The sequence below is a fragment of the Maniola jurtina genome, chromosome 27 (assembly GCF_905333055.1).
Source record: "Maniola jurtina chromosome 27, ilManJurt1.1, whole genome shotgun sequence".
Classification (NCBI taxonomy): domain Eukaryota; kingdom Metazoa; phylum Arthropoda; class Insecta; order Lepidoptera; family Nymphalidae; genus Maniola; species Maniola jurtina.
The window spans coordinates 3,877,253-3,899,871 of NC_060055.1; the positions used below are offsets into that span (position 1 = coordinate 3,877,253).

Sequence of the window (22,619 nt, forward strand, 5' to 3'; positions counted from 1 at the left end):
ATCACTTTGTTGTCTGTCTGTCGTCTGTCCGTCAGCCCGTCCGTCCGTCCGTCCGTCCATCCGGCCGTCAAAGGCTTACCTGTAAAAAATATCTTACCAATAGCAATGGAGAGTAGCCTGGACAGTACACTGAGCAGTTCGTCCTCTGCCTCCTGGCTGCAATTGGGTATTAGGCCCATTTGCAGTGAATTCAAGGTCGGCAATGTCTCCACTTCTGAAAAAAAAAACCCAACAATCAAAGCATATAAGTTCAGCCAATCATAATAATTGCAAAGTTTCCACTTTTTTGTGAATCTATACTAATCCATACTCCACTCCATAACTCATACATCCATAATCTACTTAATATGTATTATAAATGCGAAAGTGTGTCTGTCTGTCTGCTACGTATTCACGGCTCAATCGCTGAACCGATTTTAATGGGTAAAGAGTTACCTTACATCCCAGGGATGAACATAGGCTACTTTTATCCCGGAAAATCAAAGTATGGGATCCTCAGTCTATCCATTTAACCAATTTATGTGAAATTTGGTACAGAGGTAGCTTACGCCTCGGAAATTGACTTCGGCAACTTTTTATCCTGGAAAAGCAAAGAGTTCCTATGGGATTTTTATCATCAATGCCCTTACCGAAACCCAGCGCCTGCCCGAAATTATGCAGGAACTCACAAGTCTGCCATGGCTTGTCCGGGTAGTTTCAATCCGGGCATCCTGCCCAGCACCGGTAGTGGCTTCTTGTCAGACGCGATGAGTTTTGTAAATAGTGTTCTTACCGAAACCCAGTGCCTGTCCGAAGTTATGCAGGAACTCGAAGACTTGCAACAAGTCTGCCATGGCTTGTCCGGGTAGTTTCAGTCCGGGTATCCTATCCAACCCTGGTAGTGGCTTCTGGTCGGATAAAGACGAGTCTTCTTGGGGTCGTCTGTAAATAAACAGGTATACATTATAGCCCAGGCCTGCAATAAAGCAATTACTGGTCAAGTAATATTGGAAGGCAAAGGCAAAGCCGCGGACTGCTGAAGTGGATTTGAAAGGACGAGGCGCAGCCGTGTCTTTTTAAACAAAACGAGGTCGATATGAGGTCCTTAAGAAGAAACTAAAAGAAGTATTTATTAGGGACTCCTTCGCTGACTGACTGACTGACGCAGGATATATTGTGTAAGGTTTTTTGTATGTATTTAAATTAATAAATAAAAAATAAAATGCTATATAGGCCGAGACTTGTATAGTGCTTTACGCCCATCGATGTATATGGATTAGCCTTTCCCATATAAATCCGACTGCAAAAATGCGCTTGAATCTTACGTCATTTTTTTTTAATAAGAATATTAGCCAAAGTCCAATCAAAGTCACTAGTGAAATAGACTTTTGCAAATTCTATTGACTTGTTGAGCGCGTTTTTTATCTTCAAAGGGCCTATCCATATACATCAATATTTACGCCCCTTTTGATTTGAGTTGTTTCCACAGTTTGCATGTGCGTGGAAAAAGTATCTGGCACAACGGGCGGTTACTGCACCAGACACTCAGGTGGTGATGGCGTGCGGTGCGGTTGTAGAAAAAGGAGAGTGGAATTAGGTCTAAAAATCTTTACAGCACTCCACATTATAAAGGCAATTTATGCAATGGTCATAAAGCATATAGTGAAACACACTAATTAGAATATGACGGCCTTGTTCATAAAACCAAATTCTGGGCTTAGTATTGAGAATTTCCAATACCTAACTTTTTTGGCCCAACCTAAGAATCAAGGCAGTTTAATAAGTATTTCCCCTTCAAAATGTATTTGCATGCTAAAAATGCAGCTTACTGGCTGATCATCTAAACTCAAAACTTATAGGGATCCTTATAAGGATTCTTCCTGGTAGTTATCGCTTACCTAAGTTCAGAGAGTAGCTCCATCTCTTTCCGTCTCTGCTGCAACTTCTTCTCTTTTACTAGCAATCGATCTAGAAGGTTCTGGTGTTTTCTTCTCTCCCTCTCTTCCCATCTCCTTCTAGAGTCTAGTTGGCGGATAAACGTGGTATGCTGTCTTCTCCTTTCGCGTTCCTATTAAAAAAGAATATAATCTTGTATTTACTGTTGTAGGGTTCCGTACCCGAAGGCCCATTACTAAGCATCCGCTATCTGTTCGTCCGTCTGTCTGTCCGTACCTACTAGGCAAAAAGTTTAAATTTTTACGGAATGTGTATTTCAAGAAGCATTAACGCTATAATAACAAATAATATAAATTTCAAAATGGCCGCCAGGAATTTAAAAAAAAAAGTGTTTTTTTTTCTTGTACGAGGTACGGAACCCTTCATATACAAGTCTCGCACTTGACCGACTTTTCTATCTCACATGCATATGCCACGTGCATTTGTATAGGTACCTAATGGTAGCTAGAATCATTTTTTACATATTTAATTGCCAATTTCCAAGGCATTAGCCAGGAGTGTACGTCCCTTAGATAAACAGAAAATATAAATTCATGTTTTAACATGTAAACTTACAATGAGACCTTAATAAAGCGCTTAAAGGTCCTTTTAGATTTTAAAATGCTTTTCAGTATTCGAGAGTAATGCTCCGGCTACACGCTTCGTTTGCTTGCGTAGCTAAAACTGCATAGTCAAGACTGAGAACTGCGCAGTCCAATCTTTACCAGCTTTTGGAACTGCGCGGGATACCGCCTCTATGGCCTTGCCGTCCACACGCACGCACTTAACTGCGCAAACTGGCTTGTGCGTGTAGCCGGGGCTTTAGTTTTAAATCATATTTTCCCAACGAGCGACCAAGTTAAAAGATTTTAATGGTAGTAAAGCTTTAAAAAAAAGCGTTTATGAGCAAAACCCAGACTTTTTAGCGAAAAAATGATAGTTAATAAACAGAACAGCCAGGAAGAACAAAACGTTTTAATGAAAAAGAAGAAACAAAAAGATTTTGTACAGGTCCCAGAAGTTTTAGAAAATGGAGCGAAATTTGATTAGTAATTTTTTAAGAAATTATAATTAAAATAGAACAAAGTATTTAAGAGTTTGAAGGGGGGAAGAAATGAGAAGAAAATAATTAAGAGATGATAAATAAGGGATTAAAAAACAGACTGGAATCTGACGAGTGCTATGAATAGTCAAAGTAGGGAAGAACAAGTATTTTTCAGAATGTTTTGATTACCTCTGTTATATACTTTTGCTGTGGGTACGATGAGGGTTCCCGATTGAAAGAAAAAAGAAGTTTATTAGACATGGGACAAATATATACTAAATACAGGTGTTAATGACAAAAGAAACAGTATGATATTTTTTTTTTTCAATAGTGCTTCCCTTACACAGATTTGGACATACAGTGGACCCCCTGTAATCCGACAAACGTTTTGCAGGACATTGTCGGACTATCGAATTTGTCGGATTATAGAGTACTGCCTAAGACCCCCTATAGTCTAGAATTTTTTACAAAAGAGTACCTTGTAATCCGACAAATTACAAATCCAATGATAAGATTCTATATGTCATACATACTCTGAAGTACAAATCTTACTTCACTACGTATGACAAATTTAGTAAATACTATATAATATAATAGACAATAATAATAGACATGTCGGATTACAGGGGGTGCCGGATTAGACAGGGGCCGGATTACCGGGGGTCCACTATATATTGTAACCAGATTATGCTAGTAAAAACTTAGTAGGTTTTTTATAACATGATCTACGTCCCTATGAAAGGGTGAGAATTTCCCACTGGTTCTCTATAACAAGATAAAGTTGAAAACTAAAACCCGACTGCGATCGTCTTAATAAACGCTGAAATATTATAGTAAAATTGTTTTTCTGTCGCTTGGTATATTTTAATGTTGTAATACATTTATATTTATGAACTCAGAATTTTTCCTCTTTCATTTGACATCCCACTCGATACAATAGCAAAAAAAAATTTTTGGAGACCTCCACTTTTTTTGAAGTAACATCCGTTAGGTCAATTTTTTTCGTATAAAATATAGCCTATGTCACCCGGATTTTTACACCGAATCAACTGACACCTCATTCATCAAAATCCACCCAGTAGTTTAGGCACTACAGTGGAACACACAGAATCTGGATACAAACATACATACATACTTAAATTCATACATACATACATAGACTGCTAAAATCATAACCCTCCCTTTTGGCTTTGACGCAGTCGGGTAAAAACCCCATATCCACACAGATGAAATTTCGTAAATAAGCTATAGTTATGCCATAAAATGTTATTATTGCATACCTGCTCTTTAAGAAGCATAGATTGTTGTCGTTTTATTTCTCTCTCCTGAAACAAATGATTTACTATTATTAAGGTTCTAAAAGAAGACCATTTTACATAACTTTTTTTTAAATGGGAGATGACGTCTTGCGCTGGACGGCAATCATGCTTAGAAAAGCAATAACGAGGCAATGGCTGGAAATACGGATGCTGCATGAGCAATGGGGATATTCAAGGGGCGGACCAACAAATTCCTGAAAAGCCGGCAACGCATTGGCGGTTTCTCTGCTGCAAATGTTCATGGGCGGCGGTAATCACTTAACATCAGGTGCTAACCGCCTGCTCGCTATTTGTATAAAAAAGGGCATTCCAAACTTAAACGGTTCATACCACAAATTTTGAGCAAAAACGAGTAGATTTGAGTGTCATCATGATCAACCCATTGCCGGCCTACTACTGAGAACTCCTCTCAGAGGAGAGTTTAATTTGCCCCTTTACAGATTGGCAGACTTCACGTACCTTTGAGACCATTATGGAGAACTCTCAGGCATGCATAATTGAGTACCTATATTAATTACTAGCTGTGCCCGCGACTTAGTTCGCGTGGAATAGTGACTTTTCGGGCAGCGTGATTCTTTAAATTGACATAACTTTTTTATTTATGAACCGATTGACATGAAATAAACACTAAATGTTAAGTGAAGCTTACTACAATATATTAGTGAAAACCGTATCTAAATCGAATAAGCCGTTTCTGATATTAGCGTGCACAAACACACAGACAAACAGACAAAAAAAAATTAATTACAATTTCGGGTTCGGCATCGATATAATAACAACCCCTGCTACTTTTTTTTTATATATTTCTATTGTACAGACACCACTTTTCTACAATTTTATTATATGTATAGATTATTAAGTGACATCAGGCAAGCACCCCTAACTTTTCTAAGTTATTTGCAGTTTAAGTAATTAAATAATCTTCTCAAAGGTGTGTGAAGTCTGTCAATCCGCACTTGGCCAGAGTTGTAGACTATGGCCAAAACCCTTCTGTCTGGCTGAGATATATAAAGCACACTTTGACTTTGCTCAGACTTAAGACACTGTTAAAACGACACAGAGTTATACCGCTGGCATAAATCTGTCCCGTTTGTACTTAAACTTAAGTCTAAGCAAAGTCAAAGTGCGCTCTATAGATTTCAACCTGAGAGGAGACCCGTGCTCTGTAGTGAGCCGGCGATGGGATGATCATGATGATGATGTGACATCTTACGGCCGTTCGCAAACGCTACTATGAAGTCTCACAGTGCGCTCGAACGCATAGTGTAGGTTCCACCAATCACATCATTGTAAATTGACGTGATACAGTCATCCGATTGGTGGAACGGACGGTGCGTTCGAGGGCACTATCAGACCTCATAGTAACGTTTGTGAATACGGGTGTTATTCTAAAGGATAGAGAGAAGGATTTTTGAAGGCTTTTTTTTTCTCTGTTTCAGAGGTTCTCCTCTTTACAAACCTGTTGCCTCTTCGTCTGCTCTTCTATTCTCTGCTTCTCTATCTCTTCCTGTTTCCTCTTTTTAGCCTTCACATAGCCAAAAACAACATCGAAAGCGGCAGTGCAAATAATATTACAGCAAACATGAAACAAAAGTGAAACGAAAAAAAATCAGTGAGTAAATTCGCGCGTGCTTGTTTTAAACGGTTTTTTTTTTGTTTTTGTTAATTAAAGCATTAAATAAAATTTATTTTCATTATGATATCTTGATTGCTTGAAATAAATAAATATATGAAATAAATAAATAATTCAAATGCTTTAAAGTGCAGTTTTGCATCTCCTGCTGAATTCACTTAGGCATATCTTGGCGTGTGGCAAAAATCGGAACTAACGCCGCCATCTTGTGAAGTGACATGGCTGTCCCTTTATATGTAGTGTTGCTAAGTAAAAAATCTGAATTCCACTGGTTTTTTTTTTAATATTTCATTTTTTTTATCGATGATAAGTTAAGCCCTGGAATTCGATCTCGAGACGATTTGGAACTATGCGATCTAAAATAGGGTAAGTATGTATATATATATGTATATACTTTACTCGACCACAAAATATGACAGGTTGCAAAAAAGAAAACTTAAAATAAGTTAATAACTTAAAATAATCGGTATTTCATATTTAAGTTACCATTAACTTAAATATCAAATACCGATTGGATAACACCCTTACCTACCTCTCATTTAAACGCTAACTGCATAGCGGTGGACCAACACATCAACCAAGTGTTTAACTCAAGTATGGCAAAGATGAAAATTATTAGGGAAAAGTTCGAAAAAACAAAAATAAATTTAAAGAAATAAAAGTCTTTGTAAATTGTGCAAAGCGTGCAAACTAAATACGAAGAAATATGAATATTAGGCTCAAGATATACTGGCGCAGAGAGTTGTAGCGAAATGACGACGCATTTTTTCTAAAATGTTTTATAATATCATAACATACTTTCTCTCCACTAGTACCTATACTCGTACAATAAAAGGACAAGACGGATGCGTTCGCAGAGAATTTGATAACAACGAATATGTATCTTATATGGTGGAGTTAAAGTTCAGTTTACTTTGAAATATTACAAAAAAGACACGTCACTGTGCTCTGCCGCAATGTGTCTCGAGCCTTAAGTAGTAGAACAGTCCTAAAAAGTGGACTCTCTAATTATGCGTCGCCTTTTAGCTGATTTGAAAATTGAAAGTGCATATAAAGTGATGTCAAAAAACATAGGGATGGCTGGAAAAATATTGAAATAAGTTTTCTAATTTTTAGCTTTTAAATACGTCTTTCCTATGTTTTTTTTTTAGATACAAGTTGGCCCTTGACTGCAATCTCACCTGGTGGTAAGTAATGATGCAGTCTAAGATAGAAGCGGGCTAACCTGGAAGGGGTATGACAGTTTTTATTAAACCCATACCCCTTTGGTTTCTACACGGCATCGTGCCGGAACGCTAAATCGCTTGGTGGCACCGTTAGGGTGGTAACTAGCCACGGCCGAAGCCTTCCACCAGGTCAGAGATTTAAAAATTATATGTTGTGTTAAAAGTGTTAATCTGCAACATATAACACAAATATAGTACAGTATTGTTAGTTAAAACCCCATAGACATAGGCAAGAATGTGTTAGTTCAACCCGAAAAGTTAGTCTTAACTCCAAAACGTACCGGGCTTACGTCCTTTCCCATCGGTTGGACGGATATTGACAAAGCCCCGTCCTTTCCAACATTAAAGGTCCCTTTACTAATCTTTTTTGCTATTATATCAGTTAGTATATCATCATCCCCGCTCAAATCTATGACATCTTTTAAGACAGATTTCTGGGTATCTTTGGGTAGCAACATTAAATTTTGGGTCATAAATTCATTTTTTGCATCCAAATACTTCTGTTCCAAGCTTTTTGGGTCGTCTTTTTTGGCGTCTTCACTTTTTGACCAATTGCAGCCGTTTATAAATTCGGATATCCTAGAGTATGATTCTATTAGTTTTTCTAGGTTGTTTTCTTTTTCTGGTTTTCTTTTATCCGGCGTTTTTATTAATGAGAAGTCGAAGTATTTTTCGCTTTGTCGTTTAGGAAGGTCGAAGGCAGCCTTTTCGGCGAAGTCTTTCATTTTGTCTAATGCGTTGTATTCTTCTGTTTCTTTCCAGTTTTGGTCTAGATTCATTGTCTTTATTGGGGTGTTCTCTTTAAGACCACTGACTGGGATGAGGGATAGACTGATTTGTGGCATTGTCCGGTCTTTGTTCGGTTTAGTGGCTGGTCCCATAACTATTTCGGGCATTTTCCATTCGTCACAACCTTTCGGGGTAGGCAACGCCTCGATCGTGAGCTGCGACCGGCTTTTGTTGATTTGCTGTGTCGAATTTTCTCTTGTTAGTTTTCGTATGTCACTTGTTTTATTATCAATTGGATTTTTGACAACATTGTCAAGTTTTTTTTTTGAGTTAGAACATAAAATATCCCCCAGACAGTAGTATAATAAATTTACATATATACGATAGCTATATTTTGGCATCTACTTTATAAGTCATAACACACAAAACTACTAGGAAAAAAGCTAAGAGTTCGAATGCTGTACTATCTACGTAAAAGCAAAAAGTGACCATTCAATTTGTAACTCTATCACCAAACCTATAGAGTCTGTTTTTGCTTTTGAAGATTTTCTACTTATGAGCACAATGTTGCCAAGCGAATCAAATTGATAATAAAATAAAACAAACACAAGCACATGTATGGAGGAAAAAAAACACATAAATATAAAAACAAATAGTTTAGTTCCCATATTATAGACAAATATATTTATAGTTGTAAAACATTGAGTATAAGAAAAAATGTTAGGTCAAAGATACGATTATATTGATAAAACGAAGTTAAGTTTACTATAAGTTTTACTGAAAATATAATAATAACAATGTTTAAACATGCATATTATAGCATGTACAGTAAAATCCATCTCATCTTAGGTTCAACACAGATTGGCGGAGCGGCGACGGAGTATTTTTATGACTTGTATTCATGAATTTTTGACGAAAATGAATTCCCTCAAAAATGTATTCCTCATAAATGATATCTATTTAAGTACTTTGCCGCCACTCCGATCTGTGGATCCTTAAATCTGACCATAGACTTTAGAAATCTTTCCCATCCCCTTGGTAAGAAAAATATTTAAAAAAAAATCATGACATTTTAGAAAGACAATAGAATACACAAATAAATTATATTGAATCGTATTTATATTTTAAACCTTCAACCGAGACACCAGAAAATATTAGACGAAAACAGATTGGGCTTTTCTTTTCTAGTACACTACATGGTGGAGATAGAGTTGAGTTTACTTTGTAACTTTCAAGAACAGACGCGTCGCTTCGCTTTAGCCCCAATGTGCTTGGAGCTTTATAGTCCATTTAAAAATATAATGTATGGGCATAACGCATAACTGAATAGGTTTCTGCGGTAGTAGAGCGGTGCGGGATTTTTATGCATAATAGTTTTTGATTTATCGCGCAAAATGTTGGAAAAAATATCCGAGTACGGAACCTTCGCTGCGCGAGTCTGACTCGCACTTGGCCGGTTTTTTGTTTCTTCCTTTTGTGTTGATAATTTCATGTTTGGTGTATAATAAAGTTTTCATCTATCTATCTATCTGTCTATTATTTTCTGGTATCCTATAATATGGGTACAGTATACAACGGGCAAACAACTAAGGTATTAATAAGTAACAACCCCTACAATACCACTAAACGTACCTCTAGCAACTGTTGGCTCCTCGCCTCCTTTTCGCGTTTGACGTATTCGGCCTTTTCGGATCTTTCTAGATCGCGGACTAGTCGAGCCTTGAAACAAATGAGAAAAAGGTGAACAAATATACACAGAATGTAATTAGGAAAAAATTACTAAATATTTTATTTTATACTAGCTGTGCCCGCGACTTCGTTCGCGTGGAATAGCTCTCAGCGCGCTTTATATAGATAGCCACGGACGCTCAGGCGCGAGGCATGTAGTACGTACTCTGTACGTAAAAATGTTCGCCGTGATTCTATAAATTGACATAACTTTTTATTTATGAACCGATTGACATGAAATAAACACTAAATGTTAAGTGAAGCTTACTACAATATATTAGTGAAAACCGTATCTAAATCGAATAAGCCGTTTCTGATATTAGCGTGCACAAACAAACAGACAAAAAAAAAATTAATTACAATTTCCGGTTCGGCATCAATATAATAACAACCCCTGCTACTTTTTTTTTATATATTTCCATTGTACAGACACCACTTTTCTACAATTTTATTATATGTATAGATTATTTGTACCAGAAAGTTGTAACAATAAAAATAAAAATAAAGAAAAAGTGTACAGGGAAGCACTTATCTCTGTAAGAGATCTCTACCAGTGACCCTTGGCAGTGCGAGAGGTTGTAAAGGGAGTAGAATAAGTACAGCAAAGATAGACAGTAATTTTGAAAAAAGCTTAGTAGATATTATGTTATAATATATAATATACAAGTATTTATATATTAAAATATATATACAGGTGTAATTGGAACACCTAGAAAAACTGAATAAATATATACAGGATGTAATCAGAACGCCTAGAAAAATGAATAAATATATACATAATGTAATTAAAATGCCTAGGAAAACTTAACGCTATTAATATATTACCTAAATATATACCAAACAATACTAATAACCATTTGCCTTTACTTGTAGTTTTTGTGATTTAGTATGTTTAAAATTCGCAATGTATAGCGTGCAAAATTGGGATAATGCCCCGCCTACAACGCGGTATTGACCCCTCGGCACTTTCAACGCAACGTTCGTTGACCTCTAGTGTCAGTCAGATGTTTTATTTGCAATACATTGCGATCTTTTAGAATATAGTTCTTTTTATATTTTTTTTCTTCGTCTTTTCTTGTGGTATCTAATCACGCGGCCTACAAAAAGTGGTTTTATTAGGAGTAGGATTTGTTTTTTCACTATAATATTTACCTGGTCTCTCCCCCGAACTCCGGAGTCTTTTCTAGCGTCTCTGGCCGCTTGTTGTCTTCTCGCTAACTCCATGCGATGTTCTAAAGGGGGTGGCGTTGGTCGACCGCTTAGGGCCGCTAACGCTCTAGCTTCTTCTAACCTAAAGAAACAAAACATCTTTTAAACAATTGCCAATATCCATATCCATACTAATAATATTATAAATGCGAAAGTGTCTATCTGCCTGCTACCTTTTCACGGCCCAACAGTTTAACCGATTCTGACGAAATTTGGTACGGAGTCAGCTTATATCCCGGGGACGGAAATAGGCTACTTTTTATCCCGGAAAATCAAAGACTTCCCATGGGATTCCTAAAGACCCATCAGCTTAACCGATTAGTATGAAAATTGTTACCGAGGCAACTTTTGATACCGTAAAATCAAACAGTTCCCACGGGATCTTTTAAAATCTAAATTCACGCGGACGAAGTTGCGGACATCCTATAGTACTGCATAAATTTTAAGTTCTCACTCGCCATTTTAATTTTATGTGTCAGCTGTCATGTCAAAAGTACGATTTTAGTCCTCATATTAAAGGTACTTTTAACATGAAAAATTAAAGTGTGTTTCAATTTTCAAAGTAAGATAACTATACCAAGTGGGGTATCATATGAAAGGGCTTTACTTGTACATTCTAAAACAGATTTTTATTTGTTTTTATGTATAATAGTTTTTGATTTATCGTGCAAAATGTTGGAAAAAATACCCGAGCACGGAACCCTCAGTGCGCGAGTCTGACTCGCACTTGGCCGGTTTTTTCTATTACTTACCGTTTGGTGATCTCAGCCTCGTTGAACACGAGTGGTTCCGTGTTGTCCGGGGACGGCTGTATGTACTCTCCCAGGAGCGTACGCGCACTCAAACTGAAGTTATCCCGGCATAAGGGCGGACTGGGGTTCGCTTCTAGGAACTGAAAGAGAGAACAATATTATAACAACTGCAAGAAAAGAGATAGAAGATTCTGTTACTACTCATATGATCAGAATGGATCAGAGACGGTTAATGTGATTATGATACCTGGGTTCAAGGGGCCCTAAAGACCTATTCACATGCAACTATCAAAGATACCCATAACATCCAGGGTCCAGGAACAGATTTTCAGGGTTCCGTACCCGGAGCATGCCAACAGGACCGTATTACTAAGCTTCCGCTGTCCATCCGTTTATCTGTCTGTCAGTGACTGTATCCAATATCCCACTAACTTTAGGTAGAGAGATAAAGTGTAGTGTATAAATGGTTTTAGTTCTACAACAATGTTGAAAATATATTGAAAATATATTATTTTTAGGTAACACGTCACAATATATTTTTAACTAGCGACCCGCCCCGGCTTCGCACGGGTGGACATTTATTTTTTCTATTTTCCGGGATAAAATATAGCCTATACGGATTCGGAAGAATCCCTCAAGTAATGGTAAAAGAAATTTTGAAATCGGCCCAGTAGTTTTTGAGCCTATTCAATACAAACATACAAAAATACAAAGGTTTCCTCTTTATAATATTATAGTATAGATAATAAAATAGCGAGCAAACGAGCAGGCGGATCACGTGATGTTAAGTGATTACCGCCGCCCAAGAACATTTTCAGCACCAGAGGTACCGCCGATGCGTTGCCGGCCTTTATGGAATTCGTTGGTCTGCGCCTTGAATAACCCCATGTTGTAATCTAGTGGGAACACCGCCGATGGGAGTTGATTCCACAGTTTGCATGTGCGTGGAAAAAAGGATCTGGCATCGATCGAATACCTTTTCTTAGTTTGGACGCGTTTTATGCGACTTACTTTATGCAACTCGTGCGCAGATTTGATCTGCACGGTGGCATGGGGCTCGGGCGGCGTATACGTCACGTCGCCCTTGATATTGCAGTTCCGCGACAGCCCTTTGATGACTGTCACCCGTTTCCAACCTGCGACAAATATTCTTTACTTAGCTCATATATAAAAGGAAAAACTGATTTTACCCCCTAAGGGGTTGCATAATTTCAAAAATCCTTAGTAGACATACGTCATACGTCATAATAGTTTTTTTTTATTTTTTCATTCAAATACATGGTAGCCCTTGACTGCAATCTCAGCTAATGGTAAGTGATGATGGAGTCTAAGATTGGTTAACCTGAAAGGGGTATGGCAGTTTTCATTTAAGGGGCATGAGACCGGCTTGCCCGCGAAATTCAAATTTAATTTGGTTTTTCGCAATTTTTAAACTAATACGACAACGTAGGCTTATGGCGTTCTGATTCCGACAGTGGCAGTATCATCCTCACAGGTTTATATAAAAATCTTTACTTGAAAAGGTTCAGTTTAAGAAATAAATTAAAGTATCGACTATTCTCACAAATTAGTCGATACTTTTATTAATTTCTATTCCCCAATCCATTCAGTAGTTTGCGCTCGGCGTTGATAGATCAGTCATTCTTTCACAACGACGATATTTTATTATATTTCATTGTTTAGCGGAACAACCAGAACGCTAGCAAAAACTTAGCGCTATTATTATACAACCTAAACACAATCTAATACCAATAACTTTAATAATTAGATTGCCTTATTTTGTAGATTTAGTGATTTAGTATTTTTCAAACCCGCAATGTATAGCGTGCAAAATTCGAGCCCATGCCCCACCTACGACGCGGCATTGACTGCGAGTGGCCTACTTACAAACTGTTGACCTCTAGCGTCAGTCAGATGTTTTGTTTGCAATGTGAACTTTTAAAACAGTTACATTAGGGCGGCTGCAGGGGGTGCGAAAGGAAACACCAGTTCCTTATCCTAATTTTATTACTAAAAATTTAAACTATTTTGAACTAACTATTACATAAAATAATCCTAATTGATCCGCCGATTTGTGGCGGAGGCTTCTAAAGCTAATTGTGATGTGTCGGGCCCAGTCCTCGCACGGTGATCGTGAATGTCGCCACGTCAGCTGGTGTCAGGTTCCGCGACGACTGTGGGAACGGTTAGCAGGCACGTCTAGCGTTGCGGCCTGACTATGCCTGCGTAACAAAACTACAGGCTTTTTGACGTGACGTCTTATAATTCGATAGAGCCGGCTGGCTACACGCACGAAAAAACATGACTCATGCGGCGTTACCTCGCTCTGAGGCGTTCCATGTAAGGCTTGAAGTGCAAGCGAGAGCGCGGAACGAGCGACAAAGAAGCACAATCGGCCTTTGTTGTCACGTTCAACTATCGTCAGTAAACCGACTTTACAGACAACTAATTTTTTTTATTTTTTTATTTTCGCGTTTTTTTTTTGTGGTACCTTATCAGTAATCATCAGTACTCTCACCGGTCTTCGTTTTTGATAACGTTCTGGTTACACCCTGTATATTTACCCAGCGCTAGCGGCAACCGTAGCTGCGAGTCGTTGTGCCGCCTGCCGCCATCGCTGGCGTCGGAGTCTGAGGGGTTGCTGTCGGAGGGACATTCCGAGTCCGTACTCGCGCTCTCGCCGAGTAGCGCGCGTAGTTTGTCCTGTACGAGAGAAATAAAGTAAAGAATATATTTAGTATCGGATAAGGAAGTTAGGTTAGATTAGAAATCCCATAGAGTAAAGATTACTCTTGACTCTATGGACTAATCTGTAGAGAGTACTGAAAATTCCCCGCGAAACTTATCCGCAAAACGTTATATTGCGGTGTTATTGAAAATTGATTTGAATTGTTAACTTGAAATTAAAATTTCGAGTGACGACGATGATGGCAGCAGTAACTTAACTACGGAAACTATTAATCCTCAAAATGTTCTAAACGATTTGCTCCCAGAAACTTCTAAAAACGGATAAGTAGGTACTTATTTAAGCATACAAAGATTTTGATTTTACTGTCTCGCGAGGTGTGAGAATTAGAGTATTGAACGCGGGGGTAACGCTGTCTTTGTCTTGACACCCCTAAACCCCGCGCTTCACTCAGTTTTCTAGATGCAACACCCTCGCTACGCTCGGAAGTCAATCTAAAATCCCTCGTTACGCTTGAGATGTACCCCAGGGTCCGTGACGTAAGACATTACATTACCCCCATGTTGAATAATCTACTATTTGACAGCGTAGTGCGGTCCGGCCTATAGACAACACCATTATCTGTGGGACAGGAACTATCGGGAGATGATCTGAAGTAATCCAGCGACTTGACGAGACTCACCAGGTCAGTCTCAGCGAGTAGCTGCTGAGCCAGCGCGGGGCGGAGGCCTAGGGCTCTGCTCTGCGCTAGCAGCGATGCTACTGTATTCTTCTTAGGTTTGCTGACACCCCGTCCCAAGTTGCGAGGTCGGCCTTCTCTCGAGGGCCAGGTGGAAACTGCTGTTAAAATATATCTGTCAAGTCTGAATCACACGCTAAGATTTTTACTAATTAATTGAATCACAGTGGCATAGCTTGTACAACAAACTCTCTTTGAAAGTCAGTTCCTGTACAGTTACTCAGTAACTTTTTTGACAGCTGTATATGGCTGTAGTTACTAGATTTTACATCTCAGCAAGCAATTTTAAAACATCAAAGCATTTCAAGCTAGCATCTCAAAAGCAAATCAATGGTCCGATTCTTAGGTATGAGAACGATTATATAAGATTAGGTCATCACTAGCCGATGGCCGCGACTTTGCCCGCGTGGATTTAGGTTTTTCGAAATCCCGTGGGAACTCTTTGATTTTCCGGGATGAAAAGTAGCCTATGTGCTAATCCAGGATATTATCTATCTTTATTCTAAATATCAGCCAAATCCGTCCAGTAGTTTTTGCGTGAAGGAGTAACAAACATACACACACACACACACATACACACAAACTTTCGCCTCTATAATATTTAGGTCATTATAAAATTGCTTATTAGCTTCACTCCTAGGCTAGATTGTTATGTTAGCAAAGAATTGCTGTCAGCACTTTGCGATAAAAAAAGCAAGCAATTTCAAAATGGAGCTATTTAGGAAGTAGTAGTTTGTAGTTTTTCTCTTTTAATGTGATTCAAACTACAAGTACAACTTCAAATAATGAGGTAGAAAATAAAATGGAATTAACCCGATATCTATACTCTATACTAATAAATAAAATTGGAGTGTCTGTCTGTAATTTCGAAATAACTACCTCATATTAAGCTCATATGGTTATTTGAACGATACCATAACTGAATCACACGTTTTTAAAATTTTTGTCTGTCTGTCTGTCTGTCTGTCTGTCTGTCTGTCTGTCTGTCTGTCTGTCTGTCTGTCTGTCTGTCTGTCTGTTTGAAAAGGCTAATCTTTGGAACGGCTGAACCGATTTTGACGGGACTTTCACATGCAAGTAGAGGATTGACCAGGGCGTAAAATAGGCTACTTTTTTAACCGACTTTTAAAAAGGGAGTTGTGTTTTTCTACCTATGTACACCGAAATCTCCGAGATTTCTGAACCGATTTGCGTCATTTCTTTTTTAATCGATAGAGGAACTTTGCGACATTGTTTCATAATTTTGAATAAAGTGGAAATTGGACAGTTGTTTTTTTTTTAATTTATTTACCTGTTTTCTCACAACTGTATTGAAAAACGTCGTATGATACGACGGCGTTAAAGTTATCATATCACAAACTCTCGCGTCCCATTTTAGGCCACATGATCACTTTCCATTAGGTAGAATTATTGTCAAGCGCTTGCCTATTATGAATTTAAAAAAAAATGTGACCTAGGTAAACCCTTGCCTGCGGCTCGGGCGTACAAACGTTAGCACGTTTATAATAACCCATTATCGCCCTCGTATCACAATCTAGTATTACATGGAGATGCCAGTTTTTGGCTTAGTTACTTACATTCACTGTCCTCGCTGCCACTGGACTTGGGTCGCGGGGAGTCCGCCACTTGAGTGTTCATCTCCGGCGCCACGCGACGGGGCTTCGCGCCCGGCTTGCGTCGAGCTGCAACAGAAACAACAATAGTCAATATAAGGAACCAAAAGCTTAATTCCTTGCGACTTGGTACTATCCAACCTCCTTCCTAGACCTTCTCCTTTCAGCAAAGGTTGCCTGGTAGAGATTGCTCCAAGCAATAAGGCCGCCTTTGCACACAATTGTTTTTTTTTTCTGTTTTCTTCTTACTGTGTTGTTATCCTTATATGTGTTTTTGTGTGCAATAAAGAGTTTCTATCTATCTATCTATCTTAATCCATACTAATATTATAAATGCGAAAGTGTGTCTGTCTGTCTGTAGGCTACCTTTTCACGGCCAGTTTAACCGATTCTAACGAAATTTAGTACAGAGTTAGCATATATCCCGGGGACGGACATAGGCTACTTTTTATCCTGGAAAATCAAACAGTTCCCGTTGGATTCTTAGACTCATCCGCTTAACCGATTTGTATGATATTTGGTACTGAGGTAGCTTGCGTCCCTGTAATTGACACTGGCAACTTTTTATACTTGCTACAATACAACTAAATGCTATAAATACTCACATATCCTATCATTGGAGGCGCTGAGAGAACTGCTAAGCGACGTGAGACGCGACAACGCGTCAGACGCTTGCGTGCTCGCTGCAACAAATGCAAAACCATGCTTAATATATGCATTATCCAAATATAGAAAAAATTAAAAAAAAAAACCGATTTCAATAACCACAAACACTAGAAAAGTAAAAAATAATTTTATTCATTACCAATACCAATACAGGGTGTAACCAGAATGCTAGCAAAAACTAAAACAGGTGAGAATACTGATGATTACTGATAAGATACCATTAAAAAAAAACTACGAAAAAATTTTTTGAAAAAATCCTGTATTTTTTAAAAGTTCACAATATATTGCAAATAAAACACCTGACTGGCGCTAGAGGCCAAACGAATATTCCGTAAATAGGTCACTTGAAGTCAATGCCGTATCGTAGGTGGAGCATTGACCCCGAGTTTTGCACGCTGTACGAGGGTTTGAAAAATACTAAAGCACTAAAACTACAAGTTAAGGCAAATGGTTATAGGCATTGGATTGTGTTAAAGTAGTATAGTAATAACGCTAAGTTTTTGCTAGCGTTCTGGTTAGACCCTGTATTATATGTATATGTAGTTCTACAATAACATATTTTGGAGCCGGTGCCAATTGGGTTTCCTACTTTTGAATTTGATAAATATTATTACTTTATTATAAACTAGGATAAAAATAATGACGTACGCTGAAAAAATATTAAAATCCAACAAAGATTTACAAAGTTACAGGCATTTTAATTTTGGAGTGGGAGGGTCTTCTATCCCTTTCTCGCAAAACGAAAATTTGTATGAGACCGCAGGAAGCTAGTATGGCATTAGCACGGAGTGACGTCAAAATGCTATTATCGCTATCTCTGTCTAATCTGAAATATTTTAATGCTTATAACTTTTTTGTTATTTGATCGATTCAATTAGTTTTTTTCAGTTTACTTCATTATTTTTATCCTAATCTATACTAATATTATAAAGAGGAAACCTTTGTATTTTTGTATTTTTGTATGTTTGTATTGAATAGGCTCAAAAACTACTGGACCGATTTCAAAATTTCTTTTACCATTACTTAGAGGGATTCTTCCGAATCCGTATAGGCTATATTTTATCCCGGAAAATAGAAAAAATAAATGTCCACCCGTGCGAAGCCGGGGCGGGTCGCTAGTTTATAATAAAGTAGTAAAAAAAAATTGGAGTAAAATACCCTATTAGCCGCACGAACCGTCTACTCTTCATATTGTTTGACTCCACATTGGCATTTCATTGGCTGTACTTACGTGGCGTGGGTTTTAAGGAGAGGTTGAGAGGCGCATCGTCGTCCTTCAACCCGAGATCCATTGCAGTATCTTCAGAACTATTGTTGGACTTTGTGCTCAGGTTTAGACCTGAATCTGTAACCAATAAAATACAAATTATCGCTTTTTTAGGGTTCCGTACCTCAAAAAGAAAAACGGAACCTTATAGGATCACTTTGTTGTCTGTCTGTTTGTACGTCTATCATGTCTGTCAAGAAAACCTATAGCGTACTTCCCGTTGACCAAGAATCTTGAAATTTGGCGGATACGTAGGTCTTATAACACAAGTAAAGGAATAAATCTGAAACTGTGAATTTGTGCAAAATGTCGGAAAAAATACCCGAATACGGAACCCTCGATTCGCGAATCTGACTCGCACTTGGCCGGTTTTTTTTTTATTAAACTCATACCCCTTTGGTTTCTACACGGCATCGTACCAGAACGCTATCACTTGGCGGTACGGCTTTGCCGGTAGGGTGGTAACTAGCCACGCGCCACGTTCAAAGCCTTTTACCAGACCAGACCAGTTTAGAAATTATAAAATTCTAAACCCCTGCCAGGAATCGAACCCGGGACCTCCCACTAATAAGACCACAGCGCTTACTATTGCACAAGGGAGGTCGTCAAAAAGGGTTATTTTCATTAATAGCTTATCTAGCCAAAGTCAGAATAGAAGATAAGACGAGTGTAAATTAAAAATTTATAACACCCCCGACAAGTGAAGATTATAGTAACTAGAAAAAAGCTGATAACTTTCAAACGGCTAAACCGAATTTCTTGGATTATAGCTAAGAACACTCTCGATCAAGCCACCTTTCAAACAAAAAAAAACTAAATTAAAATTGGTTCATTAGTTTAGGAGCTGCATTGCCACAGACACACAGATACACCAATACACAGATACACACGTCAAACGTATAACACCCCTTTTTTTTGGTCGGGGGTTAATAAATTACCCGCCGCCGCGGTGGAGCCAGCCAGTTGTCGTTCCAGCGCCGCCAAACTGACTCCACTCTGACTGGCGATTGTTTGCAACAACTCCCGCGATATACCTGCAACAATAGTAGATAGAATTTTTTTTTTTTAATTCCGATACAGGTTAGCTGTTGACTGCTATCTCACCTAATGGTTAGTCATCATGCAGTCTGTTTTTGGATAGATAGAAAACCTTATTGCACACAAAACATGAAATAAGCAAGCTAAAACAAAGAAGCTAAAAACAATTTATGCAAAGGCGGTCTTATTGCTCAGAGCAATCTCCACCAGGCAATCTTTTTCGTAAATAAAAGATGGAAACGGGCTAACCTGGAAGGCATAGATTGCTATTAAATTGCTTGGTGGCACGGCTTTGCCGGTAGGGTGGTAACTAGCCACGGCCAAAGCCTCCCCAGACCAAACCAGAGATTAAGAAATTATAAAAGTTAAAACCCCTGCCGGAAATCGAACCTGGGACCTCCCACTAATAACATCACAGCGCCTATCGAGGGTAAAATGGGGTTTGTGACACGAGTTATATATACACTCTGCTTTTCACCTCAATTGTGAGGAAATGATGATGCGCGACCACAACCAGTGGTTGAGCTCCTCTTCTAGTCATTGTGTATGTATGAAAAAGAGAAGAGAGAAAGAGAAAAAAAGAGAAGAAGAGATGATGAGAGCACAAAAATTTACCCGCGTAATCGGAGAGGTTGGGTGGAGGTGTACCAGAGACGGAGTTGGCGCCCCGCTCCGGCTTGTTGGGCAATCGGATCACTTCGACTGACGACCGCGAGTTGCCGTACTCGTCCTGTAACAATTATAACATTGTCAATATTGTATTGCTTATTTTTAGGGTTTCATACCTCAAAAGGATTGAGGATCACTTGTCTGTCTGTCCGTCCGTCCGTCGTGTCTGTCAAGAAAACCAATAGGGTCTGACCCGCGGGACCGACGACCTTAAGAAAGTAGTGGGAAGTGGGTGGATGAGGAAAATGGGGGATCGTGTATGGTGGCGCGCTCTTGTGAAGGCGTATGTCCAGTAATGGACGCAAACAGGTTGATTGATTAAATTGATTGAATTGATTTTAGTCTTTCAGGTCCAAAATGTTGAATTTTGGAATATTTTGGAATTGCAAAATGTTGAATCTTAAAAAAAAAAGGAATCAATCACTTATCGTCAAAGTTGTCAGTTTTTGACCATTTTTGTGACGGGGCTATCTCAAAAGTTAAGTTTGTCCCTGAATCCAGTTTTTCTTTTCGTTAGAGAGCTATTCACATACCTACAACTTAGTACAGAACCCTCGGTGCGCGAGTCCAACACGCACTTGGCCGTTTTTTTCTGATAAGTACGTTTAAGCATATGTGAATTAAAAGCTTACTTTTAAGATTCAACATTTTGGGATTCAACATTTTGGAGAATTCAAATTCAACTTTTTGGGATTCAAAATTTTGAGCCTGAAGGATTTTAATGATTACTTACTACTTTTTGCCTTTTGGTGGGCGCGGGCGGATGCACGGAGACGTGCGGAGGGTCTAGGGATATCGTCTTTTTGCGACCGCGATTCGTGGTCCCGGGCGCAGACTGAAACAAAAAAATATTGTGACTTGAGAAAAGATAAGATAAAATGATCCGTACCTCAAAAGAAAAACGGAACCCTTATAGGATCACTTTCTTGTCTGTCTGTCTGTCCGTCCGTCCGTCTGTCAAGAAAACCTGTAGGGTACATCCCGTTGACCTAGAATCATGAAATTCAGCAGATAGGTAAGTCTTATAGCACAAGTAAAGGAATAAATCCAAAAACCGAGAATTTGTGGTTACATCACAGGAAAAGAAATTAAAATGTGTTTCAATTTTCAAAGTAAGATAACTATACCAAGTGGGGTATCATATGAAAGGGCTTTACCTGTATATTCTAAAACAGATTTTTATTTATTTTTATGCATAATAGTTTTTGATTTATCGTGCAAAATGTCGGAAAAAATACCCGAGTAGGGAACCCTCAGTGCGCGAGTCTGACTCGCACTTGGCCCGTTTTTTTTTAAATACAAAAGATCTCTTTGATCAGCCGAGATTGAGCCCGGGATTGAACCCAGGACCCCGGACTCTCGGGAGGCTGAAGTCTTAACGACTAGGCTATCCTACTAATATTATAAATGTGAAAGTGTGGATGTTTGGATGTTTGTTACTCAATCACGCAAAAACTACTGGACGGATGTGGCTGAAATTTGGAATGGAGATAGATTATACCCTGGATCAACACATAGGCTACTTTTCACCCCGGAAAATCAAAGAGTTCCGACGGGATGTCAAAAAACTTAAATCCACGCGGACGAAGTCGCGGGCATCAGCTAGTAATGTATAAAATTACCTTAGGCCCGGCTAACGAGGAGGTATACTTGATGATCTCAGTATCTGGAGGCAGTCTAACCCCTCCCAATACTGACGCTGGATCACTGTAAAAGGAACACATAAATTACTACTTATATTGATTACTTCAAGAATAATTAATCAATTATGAGTGATTTCCATTATAGGTATAGAGTGTAATAAACTACGGCTATACTCACGTATTTAAACAATGTAATTATAGGCAACCGCTTGACCATAATCACACCTGATGGAAAGTGATGATGTGGTCTAAGATGGGACACGTTTAATTAAAAGATGCCTATTCATCGAACCCATCTGGGATCTTAAAGCTCCCAGAGCTGAGTCCCTATGAAAAAGGAAAGTGGATAGGTTCGAAACTAGTGGAGCTTACATCGATTTAATATTCACATATTTAAAGCCATTACATTCTATACTTATAATAATAAATAATCAGTTAAAGCGATTAATTAATTTTAACATACCCTCCTTCCAATGCAGCACTAACAAACAAAATGAAATTGTACAGTTAGTACACTAAATGAAAATAATAACATTATTATAACTAAATAGATGGCGTCGATTCTGATATCCATCTCTGAACTAAATGAGTATCTGCATCTTTTTCTTATTAATATTGCTAAAAAAGGATGGAAGATGAATTTTAAATTAAAGACTATTAATTTAAAAAGTTACAAGTCTATTTGACCCCCTTAGGGGTTGAATTTTCAAAAATCCTTTTTTAGCAAATGTCTACATCATAAT

General features: G+C 38.3%; 1 protein-coding gene and 1 long non-coding RNA gene across 17 annotated transcripts in view; one reads left to right on the plus strand and one right to left on the minus strand.

The window, feature by feature from the left end:
* The window catches only part of LOC123879027 (bromodomain adjacent to zinc finger domain protein 2B-like), a 96,800-nt gene that overhangs the window by 21,372 nt on the left and 52,809 nt on the right, over positions 1-22,619 (minus strand). For 7 of the 16 annotated variants that reach the window (XM_045926509.1, XM_045926516.1, XM_045926511.1 and 4 more), the window contains 20 exons: positions 21,856-21,940; positions 20,967-21,068; positions 20,180-20,294; positions 19,465-19,560; positions 18,491-18,604; positions 17,199-17,276; positions 16,558-16,662; positions 14,924-15,081; positions 14,120-14,258; positions 12,567-12,691; positions 11,556-11,695; positions 10,747-10,885; positions 9,499-9,585; positions 7,419-8,105; positions 5,738-5,803; positions 4,240-4,284; positions 3,149-3,166; positions 1,878-2,047; positions 773-921; positions 98-214 (listed from right to left, as the gene is read on the minus strand). In XM_045926509.1, coding sequence (XP_045782465.1) covers positions 98-214; positions 773-921; positions 1,878-2,047; positions 3,149-3,166; positions 4,240-4,284; positions 5,738-5,803; positions 7,419-8,105; positions 9,499-9,585; positions 10,747-10,885; positions 11,556-11,695; positions 12,567-12,691; positions 14,120-14,258; positions 14,924-15,081; positions 16,558-16,662; positions 17,199-17,276; positions 18,491-18,604; positions 19,465-19,560; positions 20,180-20,294; positions 20,967-21,068; positions 21,856-21,940 — 2,735 coding nt within the window. The remainder of the gene's footprint in view (positions 1-97; positions 215-772; positions 922-1,877; positions 2,048-3,148; positions 3,167-4,239; positions 4,285-5,737; positions 5,804-7,418; positions 8,106-9,498; positions 9,586-10,746; positions 10,886-11,555; positions 11,696-12,566; positions 12,692-14,119; positions 14,259-14,923; positions 15,082-16,557; positions 16,663-17,198; positions 17,277-18,490; positions 18,605-19,464; positions 19,561-20,179; positions 20,295-20,966; positions 21,069-21,855; positions 21,941-22,619) is intronic. The other 9 variants (XM_045926524.1, XM_045926520.1, XM_045926523.1 and 6 more) reach the window with 7 other exon arrangements.
* Positions 7-13,405, plus strand: LOC123879053. Its single transcript, XR_006798931.1, has 3 exons — positions 7-19; positions 3,261-3,265; positions 13,239-13,405. It is a non-coding gene; the product is annotated as an uncharacterized LOC123879053 (long non-coding RNA).